Genomic DNA, 21,240 nt, shown 5'->3' on the forward strand with positions numbered 1-21,240 from the left:
GGAGGGGCCAGGACACTGGAATGACCATCACAGCAGGTCCTGCCTTCATCTGAGGAAGCGGTTTGAGTAACATATCTGGAAAGACACACTGGTCCTCATGATGCTGAACGGCCCAGAGAAGTCATGCTGTCTGAAGACAGTGCAGCTTCTCCTTGACAGGGAGAAACCCAGAGGAAGCCCTCTGCCCACAGACAAGAGGTCCACAGAGCCCACGGCGTGGGCAGGAGTCTGCCTCCTACACCAACCCGGGTCCCAGAACAGCTGCAGAGAACAGGGAATTTTACAAAGAGTTTGATTTTTATTGATATTTAAATATATTAAATATTTCACTGAAATACATGGTACATCACCCTGCCCCCCTCCCACAGTGGTTACATTATAAAACCGAAGTCCATGGCCCTCCCATCCACTGACTCCCCCACCAACTGGTGAGGAAGGGGGCAATGGTAGCCCAGGGGAAGGGCATGGCTGGCACTGTGGTATGGGGAGCCAAGGTCTGGACAGGCCCTTCCCACCTGGCAAAAAGCAGAGACAGGTCACCCAACAATGAGGTCTTCTCACTCTGGTTTCCTTATACCCTCACCCCCAATCCCATGGCTCCAAGCAGTCCCTTCCTATCCAGGGATATGGCTGGGGGAAGGGAAGCTGATTTTCTGTCTGGACCAATTAGTCTTTTCCCCTCCTCCTGCCTTGGCTAATGAAATACCTAATGGCCTATTTGGTTGATGCATGAAGATCCTGCAAGGCAGGCAGTTCGAGCCAGGAGCTAGAATCAGAAAGGGCACGAGGAAGAGCAAGAGTGCCACTTGCCCCTTCTACTCCCAAACCCAGCAATTCCGGGACCCTCTGTCCTTTGCCTTTCTAATCATCACCAAGACAAAGCAATCTTCAAGCAAAATTCAAGCTAATGCCTCTGATTTAATTAGGTACAGATGGAGAAACCAAGGCACCAACTAATACAAGCCAGAGGCAAGGAGGTTGCAGGGAAAAGGATAAAAGGAAGGCAGGATTAGGAAGGGAATGTAGAGTCCAGCCTCCTAACCCTCCTGCAAGCCCTTGCAGGCTTCACAGGGATTGGGGAGCCAGGAACATGCTAGACTCAGGCTTAAGGCTGGGGAAGGCCAAGTTTCGGGTTCCCCTGCCCCATCCCCTAGTACCAGTATCTGGGTCCTCAGAGGGATCCCATGCTACCCCAGTCCCAAAGCATACCATGTCCCAGGACACCAGCTGGGGAACCCAGGAAATTCCTGAGCCTCTGCCCACCAAACCCCAGACAGTTCGGGCTTGGTCCCTGCCCCAGGCAAGGACAGTCATGCTGCACACATGGCCCCCAAATGGCACTTAGGGATTTGGCACAAAAAGGACTCCTCTCCCCAGAACGCCCCCTTCTCCTGCTACCACACCCCACCTCACTCCTGTGCAACCCGGGCATCTCTCTCCATCCCTTGGAACTAGAAAGCCTGCCTTATTCCCAGAAGCCAGAGGCGCACAGGAGAGAGGTAGCCTGGGGTGGAGAGCTGAGCAGCAGGAGCCCACGGACACACACAGCTCTGGAAAACAGACACGCACACAAAGACAGACACGCATGCACATTACACAGACACACAGGCCCTCCCAGTGCCCAAGGCCTGGGAGGACGGGTTCGGATCAGGGATATCTTCCTTCATGCCCTGGCCCTTTTCCAATTTGGCAACAGAAGGGGTGGAGATGCTGTATGGCCCCAGGGCCAGCTGACAGCAAGAGAGCCCTGGGGCAGAGTGCGCTGGTCCCGCTGGTCCCGACTGTTGGGGCTCTCCGATCAGTCTGGCCCCACCCCACTCCCGGGCCAGCAACTCTCTTTGGCATGTGCAGCTGAACTTCCAGCTCCTGATCGGACAACCCCACACAAATGCTTGCTCTCCGGCTGGGCATTTTCACAGTACCAGTGAGGCCACACACCTCTTTCCCTGGAGCTTTGCAGGAACTGGGGCTAAATCTGAGCTGACAGAAGTCCCTTTGTTCCCCTTTGGGGACAGATCTTGGGACTAGGATTTGGCAAATGGAAACATTCCCCTGAAATGTGGACAGAGCCGGGTCCCAGACATCTCCCTCCTCTACCCAGTGCCTATGAGGGAGACCTGTATCAGGAAGAGGAGTCCCCAGGACCGTGCTGGGCTGCAGGCATAGGAAAGGCAAGCATGGAATAGGCACTCCTCATGCCTGCCCAGTCTTTGTACAAAATATTCCCATAAAAAAGGGAAGAAGGGCCCAGCCCTGAGCCTGTTGCCCAGACAGGGAAAGGGTAGGCATGGCAAGCTGCCATTTTCATCTTTCAGGCAGGAGGGCTCCCACTGCCTCTACCGCTGCCCCCTCCCCTGCTCCCAAAAGCTGGAAGAAAGGAGAGGGTACAGGTCTGTCCCGATTTAAAAAGAGAGTCACTTGCAAAATCCTCTTGGTATCCCCTCGTTCTCCAGCCTGAGGGCAGACGAGCATGGTCCAAGCCCAGCCTGCTGGGATTTCCTTTTTGTGGTCAGCAGGGTCTGGAGGCTCAGGGCCCCGTGCCGCAGCTCCATCCAGGGAGTGCAGAGTCCACTCAAATGCCCACCTTGGTCCCTTCAGCTGAATTTGTAGCTGGACCCTGCTAACTGCTGGGGCCCCCATTGAGGAAGTAGGTGGTCATCTCCCCCTTGCCCTTCACCTTGACCACCCCTCGACACTCCAGCTGGTAGCCCTTGGCAGCTAGAACCTGGTACAGGTCCGTGGTCACCTGGGGAGTGGGAGGGGAGACTGCTTAGCCTGGGATCCTTCCAGTTACATTTGCAGAGGCCCAGGGGTCCCCTCATCACTCTAGCTGCCCTCCCCCAATCCCCACCCCATCAACCACAGCACACTGCCACCCTCCCCCTGTCCTAGCGAGTGCAGAGAGGGACCTCCCAGGCTCTGCTCATATACCCCTTACCTGGATTCGGTCAGGGACCCCCGTGCTGTCCATACGGCTAGAGACATTCACTGTGTTCCCCCAGATGTCATACTGTGGCTTCCGAGCCCCAATGACGCCTGCCACGACTGGGCCCATGTTGAGTCCTGGGGGGGAGGGGGGCAGCAAGACACTGAGACAAGCGGCTGTTCCAAGGTCAGCCCACGGAGGCATCCCGCCTTTAGAAGGAGCCACAGAAGAAACTGGCAAACAGACAAGTGTCCTGGGTGTAAAGAATGGAAGATCTGGGCCTAACAGCAGAGAAGCTCCCCTGACTCAAGACAGCTATACTGTAACAGAACGTACACCGTGCTGAGCATGCCGATACGCATTTCCATTAGTATTTCATCCTCTCAACAGCCCGAAAAGGTAGGTATCATTATCCCCATTTTACAGATAAGGCAAGTGAAGCTTATGAAGTTAGGGGACTCGCTAACGAAGTAAGTGGAACATCCAGAATTCAAACCAGTCTGACTCCAGAACCCATGTTATTAACCACTCCCATCCTCAGTCCATCTGAGAGGAAGTGCCTTTTATCAGCCTGGCCACAGACAAGGGCACAGGTACTGGAGTTTACATAAACCTGGTTTTGAATCCCAGCTCAGCCACTTACTTACTAGTTATTTGACCCTGACGAGTCATTTCATCTCTCTGAAAGTCAGTCTCTTTATCTGTGAAAGGGGATAATAATGTGAGGATTAAAAGGTGCTCACAAAGGTCTGAGGCAGTGCCTAGCATAGCTGGCCCTCAATAAACGATCTGGCTTTCGTATAAGACAACATAGGAGGAGCGAGAAAAGGAAACCCCACATGAGTCCTGATGGGGAATGTGTGATGCCATCCTGCTCCCTCAACTTCCCCCAGAGACAGACAACCCTGGGAAAACCCGCCAGGCAGCCAGGCCCTCTCACCGATCTTCATCTGGAAATTGTTGAAGGAGTGCTCATTGATGTGCTTCATCTGCTCCATGAGCCGCATGGCGTAGTCCGCGAGGGCGGTGATGTGCGAGCGGCCCACCTGATCATAGGTGCTGGCGTTCAGCCCAGAGGCAGCCATGTAGGTGCTACCAATCGTCTTGATCTTCTCCAGCTGCCGGAACCGCTCCTCACTGATGATCTGGAAGCACAGGGAGACCGGGAAACCGGCTGTCAAGACAAAGAGGCCAAACCCAGTCTTGCCCCAGTGCTCATTCCTTGCTGTGCCTTGGCCCCCCGCAAACCCCCCCCCCCCCCGTCCCCTCCCCCTGGGCCTGTTGCAACAGCTCCCCCCCTTTTATGGGGAGAGCACCGCTTCCAGCTGCTGCTCTCAATGCAAGACCGAAGAGCCAGGAAAACAGGTCTCCCTCACCAGGCAGCGGTCAGAACCCAGGCCAGGGCTTGAGTAGAGCTTCTGGTCAATGCGACAACTCACTCTCAGAACACAGAACCCAGAACCGCAGAAAGAATGTTGGGCACCAATTATTCCAACCCTCACCTTTTGGGAAAGTCCCAGAGTGAGGAAGCGCCTCTGCTGCAGAATAGTGAACACCCTATTCCTGTCCTGGGTCTTCAGGATACTTCCTCACACTTCGCTTCCGTTTCCTCTATTCAGGGGACCATGTTGCGGACTTGGCCTTGGGGCTCAGTCCACAGACCACTGCCTTCTTCTTCTATGACATCCACCTGGTACCTATCCTGTTCCTCCAGAGCCTCTTGTCCTCCTTTGCTCCCCAACAGTGATGACCCTGCCCCACTGGGCTCACCTCATTGCTGCCTCTAACACCTTCATGGGTCCCTATTCTGCCTCCACTGGACCGACCCTTACCCCTGCGCCTGACATCTCTGGGTCCCATTAAACCTCCCTCCCTTCTCCCAGTGCCTCCCACCCCCTCCAGTCCTGGTCTTCTCAGCCACTCTCTGTTCTCCCTACTCTCTGCCGCCACTAGCCCACTAGCCGAGTGGACCAGTACCTCATCAAAGTCCGCAATGATCTCATTGAGCAGCCGCAGACACTCGACACCCTCATTGTTTGCCTCTAGCTCCACATAGAACTCAGAGAAATTGGCAATGGAGGCAAACATGACCGCCACACACTCGCACGACTGGTAGTAGAGCTCATCGTTCCGGCGCTCCCGGGCCAGGAAGTGGGCGGCCACATCCTTGGGCAGAATGTTATGCAGCAGGCGCCGGTTGTATGCCTGGAGCTCCTCCATTTCCTCCTTCTCCCCTGTTGCCTGTGGACACCACACCCATCACCCATTGCCCAACATTCACAAGGGGTGGGTGCCGCGGCCAACACCTGGAGATGGGCATCAGAGGGAACCACGTAGAAGAAGAAAGGCATGGACAGATGAGGCCTAAAGAACAGGCAGAGGGGTAAAGGGGGCAGGGACAGGGGATGGACACAGAGAAGGCATGGAGCCAGGGCAGGCCTGAAGACTGGCTAGCTAACCAGAATGGATTTCTGGCTTGGCCCGGGCTCTGCCCTCAAAATCCTCCCCTTCCCCTGCCCCCCGTCACCTGCAGTTTCCAGAGGAAGTCCAAGCGGGCAGTCGATTCCACCTGCTGAGCGTGCAGATACAGCGCCAGTGCAAACACCAGCAGAATCACGGGGGTCATATATTTGAGTGCCACCCTCCCTGGAGCTGAGCTGAGGGTAAGCAGAGGCACGCTCAGTGTGTGAAGGAGCCATCTGGCAGCCCTACCCTTCACTGCCTCAGATCCCTCACTCACCAGTCCAGCCCATCGTAGGTCGCATTGGAAGAAGCCCTGGCAGGAAGACACAAGAGACAAAGTCAAGTTCTCCTGGGTTGCTGAGTGGGGCATGGAAGGGGAGATAGAAACGGCACTTACTGAGCACATACCACACATCAGACATTGGGCCAGTGCTTTTGCTTATATTAACGCATTAAAAGCAGAAATGTCACTCCTGACTCCTCTACTTACCAGCTATGTGACCTGGAACAAGTTGTTTAACTCTCCTAGCCTCAGTTTCCTCATTAATACAAGAGGTATCGGATCTAAATACTGCATGCAAAGGCACAGCACAGTGCCTGGCACGTGGCAAGCTACTATCTTCACACCTACTCTGTGCTATCGGTGGCATTGTCATTTTCCTGATGAGGAAACTGAGGCTCAGAGACATTAGCTCACCTGTCCAAGGTCACATAGCTAACGAGTGGCAGAGTAGGGATTCAAACCTAGTAGACTCCAGAGGTTCTTTTCAACTACACCAAGCTATGGCCACATATCCCAAGGGGTGGGATTTACAGAGGAAAAGCCAGTGTGGTTTCCTAGGCAAAGCCCTCAAGCAGGAGTCAGAAGTTTTGGTTCCTAGCCAGGGCTCTGCCACCAAGCAGCTGTGTGAAACTACAAGAGTAGATATGAAAGCACCATGCAAATTTGAGAGGGAATTTTTGTTTTTACTGTCTAGCCTAAAGGACACAGGAATTTCCCAGGGCTGGGGTTTCCCTGGGGTGACCATTTGGGGTCAGATGCTGGGAGCTCCTCCACTGCCTCCTTCTCCCCCACCCCACAACTGAGGGATGAGTGGTAATATTCCAAGGGTCCAAGGGGCCTGGGCACCAGAGAGGCGCACAATGTCCCAGCAGGGCCGGGGAGGCTTCTGGGGGATAACAAGAACCAAAGATAAACTCACAAGCCATGGACGCCAAGCAACAGGTCATAGTTGTCAAAGATGGTAGCTGGGGGACCCAGCAAAAGCAGCACCAAATAGATGAGCCCCAGGACCAAGATCATGGCCAGCTTCCCGATGCTGTTGATGTGCAGGAAGACAGAGCTGGCCAACAGACTCAGCAGCACGTTCCCGACAAAGTACTGGGGGCAATGGCAGAGGCGGTGTTGGGGAAAGGCAGAGGCTAAGGCACCCTGATGCAGAGAGAGCCCTGCACTCCCTGCCTCCCCTAAGCTCCCCTACACCACCCCACACCTGAACCTCCTACACCCTCAAGAGCCAGCCCCACAGCGCACCAGGGCTCCTGGCTGCTCCTAGCGTTGGCGACTCTGGTGAGATCCCGGGTCCCCAGTGCCCATCACCAGGCCTGGCACAGAGGGGTCAGTAACTGGTGTTGCTCAGGACCCCTGCCCCGCCCCACCTAAGCACTGCTTGGACACCTCAGGGAAGCTGCAGGTGGGTGCGGTGCCCTCACACAGGGGAGAATCCAGGCCCAGAGAGTAATTGAGCTGCTGCAGGTGGCATGCGGTGATGTCAACAGGTGTTAAATTCAGCATCCGGGCTGCACAGGTCCGTATGGGGGTGTGGTTACAGGTGAACTGCAAAAGTGGGGGGAAGTCTATCAGGGTAAACAAGGAGGGGAGGGGTTACAAGGGCCATGCCTAGGTGCCTTATATCCCAGGGGCCCAAGTCCTCACTGAGGGATGACCAGAGGTGGGGAGAGCAAGGAAGAGAGAGGAGCGAGTTGATCTCACCCCCTCCTTTGGGAGAATGGGCTCCTTGAGGGCAGGAAACGTGTCTCATTCATCACTGTACCCCAGCACCCACAGCAGTGCTGGGCACACAGGAGGGGTGAACCTTTACCATGTTGGCGATGGCAGACGTGAACACAAGCAGGACCGAAAAGATGCCCACTGCGGTGCTGTGTGCCCGAGAGCGTACAATGCTGCGTGACAGACGTTGCAGGGCCTTCGGGAACAGCTGCAGACAGGCAAGAGATGCGCATTGGAGGCCATGTCAGCCAGGGAGTCAGGCCCCCCGGGGATGGGGCCCGATGGGAGAGGCACAGCCTTCTCCTCCGCCTCCCTGTGTGCCCGCCCTGGCCCAGCTTGCCCTCCAGCACCAGCCCAGGAAGGCCCCTACGCACAGAGCCACAGGAGTACGCGGCACAGGTCAGCACGGTGATCAGCAGCAGCAGGAAGATCACAGCATAGATGGCAAGCATCAGCGTGGAGCTGGGGCAGAAGAGGGCCCAGGAAAACATTACTCTGGAAGGCATGGGTGTCCTTGCCCCACTCCCCAGGACGGGCGGGCGGGGCACAGGCTCCAGGGACCGTGGGTTCGAGTGGGCGTTTAGGAAGTTCTGGGAAGTGCTGGAGGGAAGCAAGTCCATGCGAGGAGGGGCAGGGCTCTCACTGTGGGAAGATGAGGAGCTGGATGAAGCAGATGAAGCAGAAGACCAACAGAGCACAGGCCACGTAGGCTCCGAAGCGGGGGTCCACCTTCCGTGAGTACTGAGGGAGAGGAGGCTGAGTTGCTGCTGGCTCTGCCCTGGGGAGGCAGCACACTACCAAGGGCCTCGAGGGGGAGAAGCAGTCGGCCCAATTGATAGGAATCCCCACTGTGCCCGGTGTCACACCCCCAATCCCCAAAACCCTCTCCTGTTCCCTCACCAGTGCTCAGACTTCCTTGCCTGGATCCCCCCTCCTCCCCCAGCCCGCGTACATCTGCCCCGGCGTCCCCCAAACCTTCTTTTCAAGATCCTCTCTCTGGAAGGTGAGCAGGAACCGGCGCACGTGGTCCTTGCGCAGCTGATCGATGCTGCGGGCGTCGATGGCACGGCCCAGGAACTCGTCTACCTCATCCTCGGGGTTCAGGGCATCTTGTACACCCCGGCTGAGGGCAGGGGACATGGCCTCACCAGGTGCACGAGCACAGCCACGTGAGAGGCAATGAGAAGGGAAGGGCATGGGCAGCAGCAAGAGCAGGGGGTGTGAGCGGGGCTGCAGCACCTGCTCCCACACGACACAAAGGTCCAGGAGAGAGGGGGACCTCCATTCCCCCAACCCTGTCCCAGGTGCAGTGCCTTCCCCTCCTCCTCCTCCTCCCTCCTCAGTAGCCTGACTTACTTGTCTTTGCTGGAATCATCAATGCCCTGGAGAAAGGGACAGAGTGTGCGAGTGAGGTGAAGGTCATCTGCCCTGCTTCCCTGTCCCCAACACTGTGCTGAGTGTTCCCCCGATCCACATTGGGGGACTTGGGACCCCTGGGATGAAATCATCCCTTCTACTCCCAATAAGAGAAATCATACATCGAGATGGCAGCCACAACAAGGTAGGCGGAAGAGGGCAGGGAGACAGAGTGTTGAGGGAGACGAGAATGTGAGGCCCAGGTCCTGGTGCTATGGGCCCTCACCATCTGGCGGAAAGCCTTGGAGTCCTTGGTCCGGGAGAAGGCACGGTCGGGCACCCAGCGAGGCATCAGCCCTTCCATGGAGTTGGCCCGTGTCCGCTGCAGCTTGGCCAGCATGGCCTTCTCCTCTTTCTATGCGGGCAGCACAGGTACAGGCTCAGGAAAGGGGCCCAGAGAAGGCCTCTGTCTGCCCCCCACCTGTCTGTCCCTGGACCCGCCTTGGCCTGACCCGTTTCTGGCTGGCGCCCAGGATGAGGAAGGTCTCGATGTGCTGCTCCTTGAGGTAGGCGTTGCGCTCCCCGCCACGGCCAGGCTCCACCTCATAGTCCCCATTCAGGTACTGCAGCGTGGCTCGGGTGATGTGGATGCGGCTGCAGGACAGGAGGGTGAGTCCTGGGCTTCCCGCCTTGCTCCCGTCCTCACCCCAGGGACCACACACTCACCCGGCCCGGCCCCCTGCCTCCATGTGGTTGGCCAGAGTCACGTCATTGGACCATACATCGAATTGCCATTTCCGCAGGCCAAGCACACCGCAGTGTACGCGCCCACTGTGGATGCCCACGCGCATGTTCACGTTCACACCCGTCACCTCACGCACCAGCCTGGGAGGAGGCAGCTCTGGCTCAGCTCCTGGCAGGAGCTGCCCCACTTCCAGCCCAGAGCCCAGGCCTTCTGCTCCCCTCAGAGCCACACGGGCAAGGGCAGACCCAGGTGCAGCAGCACACCGGCTGGACACGGGCGGAAGACCTCATGGGGCTCAAGGACAAATGTTTGGGAACTGTGGAACTGAGCTACGAGAGGAAGAATCACTGTCCTCTTCATTGCGGGCCTGCTCAGCTGGCATTCTCTCTAGCCCTTATGCCCCTCACCCTGGCCGGCTCTCCCTACCCCTTCCCCCTGGCTGCAGTCTAAGGTGCACAGGGGTCTTTCTACAGGCTAAAGCCAGATCCATCCTCTCCCCAGTGATGGATGTCAAAGACAGGGACTGAGATAAAACGCTAAGGGACTTATCAAAGGGTAGCAGCAGTCTGAGGCCCCTCCGTTCCAGGAAGGCTGGGAGTGGGCTCTGCTTACGAGATGGCCTCGATCATGTCCACCCCCATCTCCACACAGCAATGCGCATGGTCTGCCCTGGCCTCCGGCAACCCTGACACACAGTAGTAACAGTCCCCCAAGATCTTGATCCGCAGGCAGTGATTCTCCTAAAGGGGAGAGGGGTGGCGGAGAGTCACCCTTACGCTCTGGCCCACCCCGTCTGCTGGCAGACACCATCTGCCCCCACAGCCCCAGCCGTCACCAGTGAGGCTGTGCTCTCACCACAGGGGGTCCTGCCCCCCAAGCCCCAGAACCCTCACCGCAGCCAGCTTGTCAAACCGGGCAAAGAGCTCGTTCAGGGTCATGACCAGCTCCTGTGCAGTGCACTGGGACGCCAGGCTGGTGAAACCTTCGATGTCCGCAAACAAGATGCTGTGGATGACGGAAGAGGATGGAACGGCCACTTGGCCCTCCCAGACTCCCAGACATCCCCCCCTTCCTGCCATGCTCCCACCCACCCTACCTGACATTGTCATGCTTCTGGATGTAGATCTTGTGGAACATCATGTCTTCTTTCTTTGTGTTGATGTCTTCTTTCATCTCCATGGCAACATGCTGGGGCAACACCGACAGCAGCAGCCGCTCCTAGACCAGTGTGGTTTCTGGTTTCAACAGGGCACCGCTACCTTCTTGACCTCACATTTTAAACCCTCCTGTTCCCTCCACATCCCCAGAGCCCTCTCAGTCTTCTCTAGAGACCTGAGCTTCCCCCATGGCCTGAGCCTCCCCCATTATAGCCCTCAGCAGATGGACATCCCAGCCCTCTCTGACCACATCCCATTCAATCACCCCTCAGATGTGCTCTCATCTACTCCCTCCCACCCTCGGACAGGCCAGGAACCCCAGTGTCACAGGGCGGCTGATATACAATCAGGGAACCATTCACACTTATTCCATGGGGTCCTATGAGACAGCCAGCGGATCCAACCTTCAAGTTATTTGGGGGGAGGAGGGGGAAGGCCTCAGTCAGCGAGTGCAGCCCCACCTGCTGCCGATTCTCATGCTGTAAGTGCAGCCGGGCCTGGATGTAACCGCGAGTCTCCTGAAAGGCCTGGCGCTGAGACACCTCAGCTGGGTAGTGTGTGCAGATGCCAATGACGTTGGTGCAGAGGAAAAGCAGCACGTTGGCACCGAGCTGCAGGAGGGGGCAGAGGGGTGACCACCCCAGCCACATGCAGGCGACAAGCTAGGCTCCTGCGCCCTGTCTGTCCCCACACTGCCCCCACCCCTACAGCGCATCTCCCCAATTCCCCACAGGACTCGAGCTCCCTTCCTGGATCACTCCGTGGCTAGAAATGAGATCTTTTCACAGTTCCTGGGAGCAGCACTAACCAGGGTCAGTTAAGTCATGGGCCTGAGCCCAGTGCACTGTGATTTCCTGCCAACAAACACCCCAAACAGAAGACAAATACTGCTGCTTCTGCATGTGGTTCTCCTTACAGGACAGTGCCCATGAGACCTGAGCTTTACATCCTCTCGTGAGGGCCCAGGACAAGTCACCTCATTTCCCTGGGCCTGTTTGTTCATCTAGAACCTGAAAAGGGAGAATAAGATCTCTAAGGTCCCTCCCTACCCTGATATAATAATTACTGTTATTATTACTGGAGATAATTTGTTTGCTCCCTAGGTGTCTTCTCTACAGTACAAGTGTATTTTTTACAACTCTGTGAAATACGTAACACTGTCTCATTGTAAAGATGAGGGACTCAGGCCCAGAGAAGCTAAGTAACTTGCTCAAGACCACACCGTTGGTAGTGACGGGTGTGGTACTTGAGTCCAGGACAGTCTGACTTCAAAGCCTGTGTCCTAACCCTACTGCACAGCAGATTCCAGGTGTCAAAGGGTCCTACTCACTCCACTCACCCAGGCTCTGGAGGCCCCTCCTCAGAGCCCAAGCTTGGGAATTCATCAGTTCTACGGACACAAAGAACCTTTCCTAACTGGGAGAGAGCTACCACGACTGGCCACCCCCAACTCTTGGCCCTGCCAGGCCCCACACCCTAGGATCCTGGTCCCAGGATGTTCAGCCCTCACTCATCATCAGGAGCACTAACTGGAGACCAAGTCTACGGAAAGCCAGCCTCCATATTTCTGGAAATTCAGGGGTTAACCTGGCACTTGTGGCTCCACCCCAGAGTTGGCTAGGGCAGGGCTCTGGTTTTAGGAGAAGGGAGGGAAAGAACATCAACTGGAAGTCAGGAGTTCTGGACTCTGCCTGGAACCAGAAGTAGTCCTGCAAACTTAGACAGGTCACTTACTCTCTGGGACCTCAGTTTTACTTTTTTGGGGTAAGATGGAGAGGTGGGTCCAGCTAATCCCTACGCCATTTCCAGCTCTGAGCCTCTAGAATTGGCCTCCCAGTCTCCCTTCCCAGTCCAGCTTACAAGGCTTCCCTCCCAGCAGCAGGGGTGAAGAGGGGGGCATACTATCTCCCTCAGGGATTTCTAAGAATAGCCCCCAGTGGGGGAGAAAGAAAGGAGGGGTAAACCAGGCAACTTCCCTTCCTGGCCCCAGGAGCCCAAGAGGAAAATGTGAGTCATGGTAGAGGGAAGGGGAAAGGGGACGAGAGACTGAAATAGACCCCCATCAGACTATGAGAAAATGGTGCCAGGGCCCTGTAGGAAATTGGGTGAAACTCCCAGTGTGTCTGAATGAAGGGGTCAGAGGAGACTGAAGGCTCCTTCCCATGAGAGTGAGCAGGGCCGTATCTGGGAAGGGGCTGCCCAGGGAGCCTACAAAGGACACCACAGCCCCACCCCATTCAGGACCCATAGGGCAGCCGGGCACAGGGAATGATCCTCAGCTCGGAGGAGGGGTATGGGACTGGCACAGGGGCAGGGGCAACGTTCTCCACTGGCCACAAGAATGTACCTGCCGGGACCCACTGGGTGAGGCTGCAGCCAAGTGCCCCTGGGGAGGTGGGAGGCTGGCATAGTCCTGGCCTCCATAGGGCTGTGCCTCCCCAGTCAGGCTCTGGGCCTGGCTCTGGGAATCATGCCAGTTGAGTGCAGGGAAGAGTCACTCTCCCACCCCTAGCCAGCCAGAGAGGAGGAGGGGAAAGGGAGACACCACCTCCAAGCTCCTCCTTCCCCAGGAGGGCAGCCCAAGTTCAAAGCCCATCAGGATTGCTACCGTGAAGAGAAGTAGGGGGCCAGCAGGGACAGAAGGACCCTGGTCCTTTAAGAAGTCAGGCAGTACCCTGCAGGCACATGCTCTACACACAAAAGAGCTATAAAGTTACTTTTAAAAAGGTACTTTCTGTTCCGGGAGCACAGGGAGCACGAGCTAGGCGGGGAAGGGCATCAGGCCAGAGCACACCCAGCTTCTCCCCTGGCTTCTCACCCTGGACGCCCCAGGCAACTTCCTCTTAGTGGGTGGGGCCCGGTGGGCTATAGGCCACAAGCCCAAGGCAAGGCAGAGGCTGGCTCCCTCAAACCTTGAGCAAGATAGAGGACAGCATCCTCTAAATCAGGGTGCCCACTGCAGGATCATGAGGTATGCTGGTTGGGGGGCTACGCTTGAAGGATCAGCTAGTCAAGACACCCGGGTCTCTGCTCCCTGATCAGGGGGATGACGTGAGATGGCAGGCTCTACAAGCTCGTGTCTCTCTGAAAGGGTCTTCTCAGATGCCCCTTCACTGGGTACCACCTCCACCTGCACTTCCCTGCCCCAGGTGAGACGCTGCCCTATCGGTTCTACTCATGCTGGGAGAGGGCTGGGCCCTCACAGCAACATCAGGAGGTACATATTATTTTTATCCCAGTTTTATAGACTGGGAAACTAAGGCTGGGGGAGGCAAGGTTAGTTGTCTAGGATCTCAGAGAAGAACACAGCCCATTGAATGACCCGGTCCTCCCTCAGCCAAGCCTTTATTTCTCACTCAACACCATGTTGTCAAGCCCCCCCCTCACACCCACTCAGAACTCAAGGCAGCAGCCAGCCGGGGCAGAAAAACTGAAAGCAGGGCTGCCTGAGCCCCGGTGCCCAGTGGGAGAGAGCGGGATGAGGTCAGAGCCTAACACCCCTCTCCGCTCCAGTCCAACCTCATTCAAACCACTCCCAGCCCAGGAGAGACCTGACCCCACTTATCTATCACCTCCCAGGCCTTGATCCAGGAGAGAGGCAACTCCTCCCTTGCTAACTCCATCCAAAACCTGCTTGATCCCTCCAGATCACTACAGACAACTTTTCAAAGATGGCGTGAGGGCCTGGGTCTCAGGTGTCACCTTGGGACAGACATGCCAAAGCCTGCACTAGCCTACACTGCCTTCGGGGCATGTATTATGTCTCCACAGGCCACACTACAATGTCAAGGGCCTCAGGCCAAAGAGCTGTACACTGTGGCCCATGGTGACAGAGCACAGGCTTAAATCCTGGAGCCCTCCCTCCGCTCAACAGTGCTCTCTGGGACCCCAGATCCCAAAGGGAGGCCAACTCCTGACACTGGGCCTCCCATTACTTGCCCCTCCTCCCAGATAGAGCCAGACATCCCTGTACCCAGTATTCCCCCATGAGTCACCCACCCTTGATTACCAGACCCCTCTTCAGTCTCGGCCTGGTGGCCCCATGCCTACCTCCCTGACCACCCACCTGCTTCCAGAGGAAGGCATCGCCACGGTTGAGTTGCCAAGCCAAGATCAAATGCAGAGTGGAGAGGCCCAGGCCGCTGAAGACCGCTGCCCGCATGCGGATGGGTAGAAGCGTGTAGGATATGTAGACAAAGAACACGGGGCACCAGAGGCCTACAGAGGGGCTGTGGGGATTGGCTGCCAGGGCGCCGCCGACCTGCACAGCCGCCAGGATGCCCAGCACCACGTAGCTCACCACCCACATGGAGTCCTGGCGGAAGCTGTGTCGGTTACACACCACCATGAGCACCACGAAGAGGATGGCGGCACAGGCCAGCAGAGCCACGTAGGCAGGCTGAGGGTGCGCAGGTGCCGCGTGGAAGGCCAGCAGCACCGCGGTGAGCAGCACGAGCACGGCCATCAGCAGCGTCAGGCTGCTCTGGTTCATCTGGAAGAAGTATCGCTGGTACAGGCGCTCCAGCTTGGCTGAGCGGAACTGCTTCGACTGGAACACCTGCACCAGACGCCGCCAGCAGGCTCGCCCGCTCCTGGGGGCCACACCGGCTGCCACCTCGGCCGCCCCAACTGCCGTCGTCTCAGCATCCTCGAAGCCCAGTGCCACGGCCCGCAGCCCCAGCTCTGCGCCCTTGCCTGGGCCACCCCTCCGGATGAAGGCCTCCTCCTGCCAGGGGCATCGAGGTGGGGCTGCAGGGGTGGGGCTGGGTGGCTGCGCACCCTGGAGGCAGCTCATATAGCGCGGTGCACAGAAACCACTGGTCCGAGTCCCGTGACGCAGGCGTTTCTGCCCATTACATTCACCCCAGGCTGTTTTCCGTTCATCCACTTTCGGGACCAGGAGGCCACTAAACCATGACATGCTGCCAGGAGGAAAGGAATGAGATGGTATTAATACCTCCTCACAGCCTGCCACCTCCAGTAGCTATCCTTAACTGAGCACTCCCCATTGCCAAGCTCCAACGCATCATCCTCATAAAACGAGGCTGAGAAGATGATGGTATCCACATTCACCAGAATGGAAACTGAGACAGCGGGAGGTCAGGTAACTTGCCCAAGATCAAGCAGCCACATAAGTGTGAGAACCGAGATTCTAACCCAGATCCAATCTGACTCCAAAGCAGTACACTGAAACATTCACCTCTTCCCTAAAGGCACTGATTTCTGGATGGTTACAAATTCGAGTGCCTGTGTCAATGAGCAAAAACACCCCTAATTCAGGAGAGTGCACACCCTGCACACAGGGGCAGGCACCACCCCACACCAGTAGATTGTTGCCCCAGGAGTCCCAGCGGAGCCTGATCTGATTTTTCAACAGAAGCTGGGGGAAAAAAATGTAGATTTTAATGAAACATCTCCTGATTTTTAAAAGTTGGCAAGTAATTCACATTTTTCAATACTGCAAGCCAAATAAATCAAGTCTACGGAATGGATTCAGCCTGCAAGCTGCCAGTCGGTGACCTCTGTACAAAAGGGAAATCTTTCCACATCGTTCCCCATCACGGTCACACACAATGCACACTTCACCAAGTTAAATTCAATCTCTCCCTCAGGTCACAGCTTACATGAAATTTCCTCAGGAAAGATGTCCCGGCTGTTTGGTCCCCTGTACCTTCTATACATTTCCTCCGTGGTACTTAATCACAATTATAATTAAATCATCCCTTGTTTAATGTGTGCCTCTGCTCCTCTAACTATACATTTTGTGAGGGTGGGGATTATATCTACTCGGCATGCCAAAAAAATGTATACACATGACTTGTATTCGTCTTTTGTTATCGGTATATATTGAGTATTACAATTTTTATATAGTTTTTTCCTTCCTTAAAATGTGTATGCATTTTTCTGGCACCCTCTATTTTGCGCTGCGCTTTTATCCTCAGCACCAAGTACTGAACTTGGCTCATAGTAGGGACTCAATAAATTTATGTTGAAAAGGTAGAAAGCTCAAGGACTTTGGTATAGAGCAGCTAACATGAAATAATAACATAATGATCTTATGATTCTTCACCTTTCTCACTGCACTCAGTCCTCTTAGCCTCTTTGCTGGCCCCCAGGACACTGTGTACAGGCCAGCCTAAAACCTTGCTGCTTGCTGTTCCCTTTGCCTGGAATGAGAGGTCCTCCAGGTCAAAGCTCAACTGTCCCCTTATCGTGAGTTTTCCCTGACCACTCTATTAAAATAGCAACCCCCTTTCCTGGAGCTCCTATCTCTCTCTCCAGCTTTATGCTTTCTTTTTCTCCACAGCTCTTATCAGCAACTGCCATTCTATATATTTTTCTTATTTGTTCATTGTCTGTCTCTCCTAACTGGAATGTCAACTTCACGAGGGCAAGGATTTTGGCCTGTATTGCTCATTGTTGTATCTGCAACACCCCTAGAGTCTAAATAAATGTTTACTGAGTGGACAGATGGATGGATAATACTCCCATGCACGTTCTCTGTGCTTTACACTTTTCAAGGTCCTTTCACATGCCTAATTCCATCTGATCTTCACCAAAACTCTGTGAAGCTGCTCCTATGGCCATCTGGGGGCACAGGACAGATTTGACAGAAAGAAAGAAAAAAAAAGAACAGAGGTCCACTACAGGTTTATATAGCTATCCCAGGTTACAGAAATCAGGAGTAAGCGAATCAGCCCCAGAGCTCAGGTCTCCTGGAGGGAATGTAGCTTGAACTGGGTAGGAGGACCCCATGATAATACCCTCAACATGTCTCCTAGCTGAGCTCAGCTCCAGAGAAGGTGAGGATGAGAGCACTGTCATCCCTGGATGCCTGTGTCTACACCAGGGCCACACTCCTCCGTGCTCATGGGGCACCCTGAGGGGCTCCTTGTACTTAAACCACAGAGCTAACAGCACTCACATTTGTACTCACCAGGGGACAGGAGGACAGTACCCAGCGCTTGCCGCAGGTGGCCACAGGACCAGCTGCTCCAGCCAGACAAGCAGTACTCCCAGCCGATCCCCAGATGCCCACGAAGCAGAAGGTAGATTGTGATCGCTCTGCACAGCAGACACCCCCCACCCCTGGTTCACCCTCTCCCATGTTCTCTTGGCATCCCTTCTCCTATATTCCACAGAGCAGCGCGCTCTTCAGCCCCTTAACATCACCAACAGCACCATCTGGAGGGACAGATCAGAAACCCAAGACTTTTAGTCAGACCAGCATTTTGCCAAAGGTCACCAAAGAAAGCCTGGCTCTTCAAAATACTTCATTAGAAGCACGATCTTTGGAGAGAAACCAGGTTTCCAACCATATTGTGACTATTTGCTAGCCTCATGGCCTTGGACAAGTTATTTAACCTCCCTGTATCAGTTTCTTCATCTGTAAAATGGGAATAGTAACCATTGTGAGGAAAGAATCTAACAGTACCGGTCACATAGTACACAGTAAAATAGTTCTTCTCCCCACTCTACACCACTTTAAATCCAAAACTCTGCCAGTGTCCAAGAGATGGAAAGACAGGAAAGGCATGAACTACAAGAGGTATCACCCCAGCTAGTCAGCTGCCTGGTTCTACGGTCCCTGCGTACTTAGCTGTCAGTCCCCAGAGCTGCTGGAGACAGAGCCCAGAGTGCGATTTCCCACCCCACCCCATGACATTTGCCTCAGCCTCCTCCCACTCGTCAGTCCCCTGACCTGTTCTTCCCCCATCACCAGCACCACTGGCCCAGACCTCTGTTCCCAAAGGACCTGTGTCTGGCCATGTTCCCAGCCCCAGGGAAGCACATCCTATCATCTGGCTCATACTCACAGAGGAAGGGGCAGACACTGTACAGGGGAACGCATGACCCTCCCCAGAACGCTCTGACTCCCACAAGGGGATCGTTTCAGAGCTCTATAATTGTCCAACCAACTGCAACCATCCCACCCTGGGCTCCACTCCAGGCACTGCCCATCTTGGAGAACTCACCCCACGCCAGGCAGGGAACAGGGGAGGGCACTGTTCAAAGCCACAAAACTTCCCTATATGGTCCCCCAACCCTCCTTCTCCAGGAACCCATCACTATGAACCACAGACCAACTCCCTCTTTCCCAGAGACGGTCTCCTGAGCCTGTGCCTCTGACCTCCTTCTCCCTGGGCTCCCGATCGCTTTGCTCTCTACAGATCTGCTGCTCCAGGTACCACAGGCTCCCAACAGCAAGAGCCATGTCCATTCAGCCTGGCAGACCAAGGCCCAGTGTCTCCCAGACCTCAAGTCCCTCCCAAATCTTGATCCGCCAGCCTGACACCCAGAGTCTGAAGCAGGCCAAGGCCCAGCCCCAAGAATGGCTCTGCCCGCTGCTTTGCCCCAACCCTCTTCCTAGCCACCTCCTGGCCATCCTTTCTCCAGGGCCCCTCTGCCCCTGCCCTCCTTGGCAAAAGGAGGCTCCAGGGGATTTAAAAGGATTTCAGAAAGTTCAAGGCAGAAGGCACTGCCCAAGCAGGGCCCTTCAGTGCCAGCACCTCCCACCGTGCTGGGACGTGGGCCTCAATTTCAGGCCTTTCCAGACGTAGAGAAGCCTCCCCTGGGCCTGTATCTGGAAGCCCAGAGGCAGTCCTCTCTTCCCCAGCCTTTGGGCTCCCTAAAGAAGGCTCCCACCTCCACCCCCAACCACACAAGCCCCCCCAGGCTGCTCCACCTCGCAGGGGACTCCAGTAAGCAGAAGGTATGGGGCAAGAGTCCCACCTCCTGATTCCACCTCTATCTTTGCAGTCTGGCCCCAGAGTCGGTTCTGAATCAAGTCTTTTCCCCGGGCCCACCCTGCAGCAGTCCTAACACCACCCCTTTCATTCCCAAGGTCTAGAGGGAAAGGAGGGGGAATCCTGCAGTCAGAGGCATCCCTCCCTCCACCTAGGCTGCTTCCCCCTCCCCGAAATACAATCACTCGACCCCAGTTTTGGAGGCTCGCCCCACGGCCCCGCAGCAAAAACCTCAGGACAGCGCCTCCCCCAGTGCACGCCTTTCCCAGAGGTCGAAGCCAGCGGGGAATTTGCTCCGGGAGGAGGAAGAGACTCGTGCGGCGGGGAATGAGGGCCGGGAGCCTTGAGACCCCCACCACCTCCCCGACTGCCCTCGGCCAGTCCCCAGGGCTTCCCCCAAACACTCTCCAGATTCCCCATCTCTGCTTCCTCGCCCCCCAAAGAAACTCTCGGAACCCGGCGGGAGACCTCCGGCCGCACGGAGCGCCGGGCGCCCGCTTCCCTCCCCCACTCCCGGGTGCGTCTCACCTGCCGGCCAGGGTCGGCGCCTCCCCCCGGCCCCCGCCCCGCCGCCCCCGCGGGCTCCGGCCGGCCGGCCGCAGTCCCGCGGTCCTGCTCCGTGCCCGCGCGTCCCGGCCGTCCCTCCCGCCGTCCGCCGCTGGCCCGGCCCGCGCTCCCTCCCCGCTGTCCAGCGCAGCCGCCCTCTACCCCGGATCCAGAAGTCCCCTCCCCGCCAGCTCCCGGACTCCCCGCCTTAAAGGCACAAGCTCCTTTTGTCTGGGCACCCCTCCTCCTCCCCGACTCCGGGCAGGGCGGCCCACTCCCCTTCCGAGGAACAGGGTAGGGGTGGGGGAGACGAAGGAAGGGGACCCTCCCCTCCGCGCGCCCCCTGCTCTCCTCCGGCCGCTCCCTCCCCCAGGCCTGGGAAAACAAGCGGCCACTGTTCTGGGATCAAGACCCCGGGGGGAGGGGGCCGTCCAGCCGGCTCCCAGTTCCCTCCACCCCGGGCCGCATCCTCCAGCCTTCTCCTCCCGCCCTCACTCCTGGGGTCTCGCAGCGCTCCCGCAAACCCACCCTCGCGCAGCGATTACCCCCAGCCCGCACACGGTGGGTCGGCTTCCTCCCGGTCTGGGACCCCTGGGGCAGAACCCCGCGCCCACTCCTCACCCCTCCCTTCTCCCTCCCCCAACCCCCGCCCGGCCTGCCACTGTCCTGCTCCCTCCCGCGGGAACTCAGCTTAATAATTAATTAAGATTTCATTCCACAAGGCGCCAGGTGTGTGCGGCCTGCTTCCCCGCGCACCACTTTTTTCCTCCTCCCCCAACTGTCTGGGGCACCGGCCGCTAAGTGAACCTGCTACACCCAGAGCCCACAAGGGGAACTGAAAAAGTGGCACTTCTTCGGGCTGCCCGCAGCCCCATTCTCTGTGGGGATCCCCTCCCCCGCACCTCCCAACCTGCACAATCCCTCCCTCAGCACCTTTTACCTAAAGGGTTGTGCTTCCCTGCTGAGGTGGGGGGTGGGGAGGGTGCATTGCTAGGCACACGAACTGAGAAACTGGGATTTTTATTTATTTCCACGTTTTCAAGCACGGAGCAGCAGCCAAAGTTACCAGGGTGATGGGGAAATCACGTGGAAGCTGCTTTAACACTTTGAGGGTTAGAAAGATGGTGTAACCAGAAAAGGGGAGAGGGTTAATTCCCAGGATATAGGTGAGTCTGATGTTAGCAAAAGTGCCATTCCTCCAGAGCTGGGAAGAGGGCAGCTTACTGGGTATCCCCTGGAGGCCAGCTCGTGCGGCCCTCAACCAGACCTGTATCTCCTCCTCTCTTGGC

General features: G+C 56.5%; 1 protein-coding gene across 4 annotated transcripts; it reads right to left on the bottom strand.

The window, feature by feature from the left end:
* Positions 1–275: 275 nt before the first annotated feature.
* Positions 276–20,031, bottom strand: ADCY6 (adenylate cyclase 6). 4 transcript variants are annotated; one of them, XM_081060903.1, is made up of 22 exons: positions 19,934–20,031; positions 14,725–15,580; positions 11,120–11,269; positions 10,598–10,719; positions 10,395–10,506; positions 10,114–10,241; positions 9,483–9,641; positions 9,269–9,410; positions 9,043–9,171; positions 8,757–8,782; positions 8,376–8,523; positions 8,044–8,141; positions 7,775–7,862; positions 7,492–7,608; positions 7,068–7,226; positions 6,592–6,770; positions 5,667–5,702; positions 5,454–5,583; positions 4,904–5,167; positions 3,867–4,071; positions 2,939–3,063; positions 276–2,746 (listed from the first exon to the last, which is right to left on the bottom strand). In XM_081060903.1, exons 2-22 carry the CDS (start codon positions 15,577–15,579, stop codon positions 2,621–2,623), a joined length of 3,498 nt encoding a protein of 1,165 aa, XP_080917029.1. In that variant the 5' UTR covers position 15,580; positions 19,934–20,031; the 3' UTR covers positions 276–2,620. The 4 variants fall into 4 exon arrangements, 3 of the variants coding, with proteins under 3 accessions (XP_080917029.1, XP_080917027.1, XP_080917028.1); XM_081060901.1 differs by lacking the exon at positions 19,934–20,031 and adding an exon at positions 17,596–18,284; XM_081060902.1 differs by lacking the exon at positions 19,934–20,031 and adding an exon at positions 17,584–18,284.
* Positions 20,032–21,240: the final 1,209 nt, after the last annotated feature.

This window comes from Rhinolophus hipposideros, assembly GCF_964194185.1.
Source record: "Rhinolophus hipposideros genome assembly, chromosome: 9".
Lineage (NCBI taxonomy): Eukaryota > Metazoa > Chordata > Mammalia > Chiroptera > Rhinolophidae > Rhinolophus > Rhinolophus hipposideros.